Source organism: Ostreococcus tauri (genome assembly GCF_000214015.3).
Source record: "Ostreococcus tauri WGS project CAID00000000 data, contig chromosome 15, whole genome shotgun sequence".
NCBI classification, from domain to species: Eukaryota; Viridiplantae; Chlorophyta; class Mamiellophyceae; order Mamiellales; family Bathycoccaceae; genus Ostreococcus; species Ostreococcus tauri.
The window spans coordinates 49238-50631 of NC_014440.2; the positions used below are offsets into that span (position 1 = coordinate 49238).

General features: G+C 60.8%; 1 protein-coding gene across 1 annotated transcript in view; it reads right to left on the reverse strand.

Moving 5' to 3' along the window:
* Window positions 1-1190, reverse strand: part of OT_ostta15g00280 (Acyl-CoA N-acyltransferase) — a gene marked incomplete at both ends in the record, with an annotated part of 5647 nt that extends 4457 nt beyond the window's left edge. Inside the window, one exon of the mRNA XM_022985627.1 lies at window positions 10-1190. Coding sequence (XP_022841091.1) covers window positions 10-1190 — 1181 coding nt within the window. The remainder of the gene's footprint in view (window positions 1-9) is intronic.
* Between the last annotated feature and the right edge of the window lie 204 nt (window positions 1191-1394).

Sequence of the window (1394 nt, forward strand, 5' to 3'; positions counted from 1 at the left end):
TTGGGTTGCGGTCCATTGGGTTGCGGTCCATCTGGTTGTGGTTCATCCGGGTGAGGTCCATTGGGTTGTGGTCCGTTGAGTTCGTCTGGTCTACGTCCGTTTAGTCCAGGTCGAGGTATGCAATGTCCATCGTTCCGAGGATCGATCGATTTCACAATGACCCCATCTTCCAAGATTTGGAGAGTACCGTTGTTGCAGTAAACAGCGAAGCTCAGACTTTCGTTCACCGTGCGATTCAAAGACAGACCAAACATCATTTTTGATTTGTTATCAGAGCAATCAGCAGAAACACCGCTCCTTGTCGTATTCGTGCCGTTGATGGAATCTCTGCTCGTTGCGTAAGCAACCATCTTTGCTTCTTCTTCGATCTTGGCTCTGAGCGAGCGCCTTGAGGGAATGTTCGAAATGGTGCCCGGGATGGTCGTGGAGTTTGAGCCCGAAGGCGGTGAAAACTCAACAAGTTCAAGGTTATCTGCGCCTTCGACGATCTTCTGTACCCAGCGCACGTTCTCAAGAACGACGCCATTGGTGTGAAGCGCCACGTCCACGTACATCGGGAACGCCGGCGCGTTCGCACTGGTGTACGCCAACTCGCCATCCTTGTAGTACTCGACCGCGCCTTCATCGTTGAGCGCCACCTGGAACGTCTCTCCGGACGCGAAGCTGCCGATGACAGCCTTCTTCTGGCCACGCTCGTACACGATCGCCCTCGTGTGCTGTTGGTCGCAGTAAATGGCGAAGTCGATAGAGTTGAAGTCGTGGTCCTTGTCGGCAGCGTTATTCGTCAAACCAAACATCACGCGCTTGTTATTCGTGGCGCAGTCAGCGGAGACGCCGCGGACTTCGTCGTCAACCTTGGTGATGGCCCGCGCGCTGTACGCGCCGGCCTGTTTCCAGTTGCTCCCACCCTTCGTGCGTCGCAGGTACCCGAGTTTGTCGTCCGTCGTCGCGCCAACCACGCCGGTGAACTCGACGAGCACACCGCGCTCCGCGGCGCGCGCGTGGAGTCCCAGCCCGGCTGCAAAAACCGTCCCGCCTCGCGCCTCGCGCGTCGCCGCGAATCCCATCGCGCCCGCGATCGCGACGATCCACGCGATTCGCCCGCCCCACGCGCGCGAGCCATCGCCGCCATCGCCACGTCGTCGCAACAACGGCGTGGCTTCGTCTCTGGTCCACGCGCGCGGGGTCATCGCCGTCGATGTCTTCGCAACACCTTTCGTCGTTCGCGAGACGAATCGCGCGTCCGTGCTCGCCGCGCCGCCGACGCGTCGACTCGTCGACGTCGCCGCGCGTTCGCGTTCGCGTTCGACCGCGTTCGCGTTCGACCGCGCGCGCGTTCGCGTTCGCGCGCGGCGACGTCGCGCGCGCGGCGTCGGCGATGGGTGCGCAGTTGA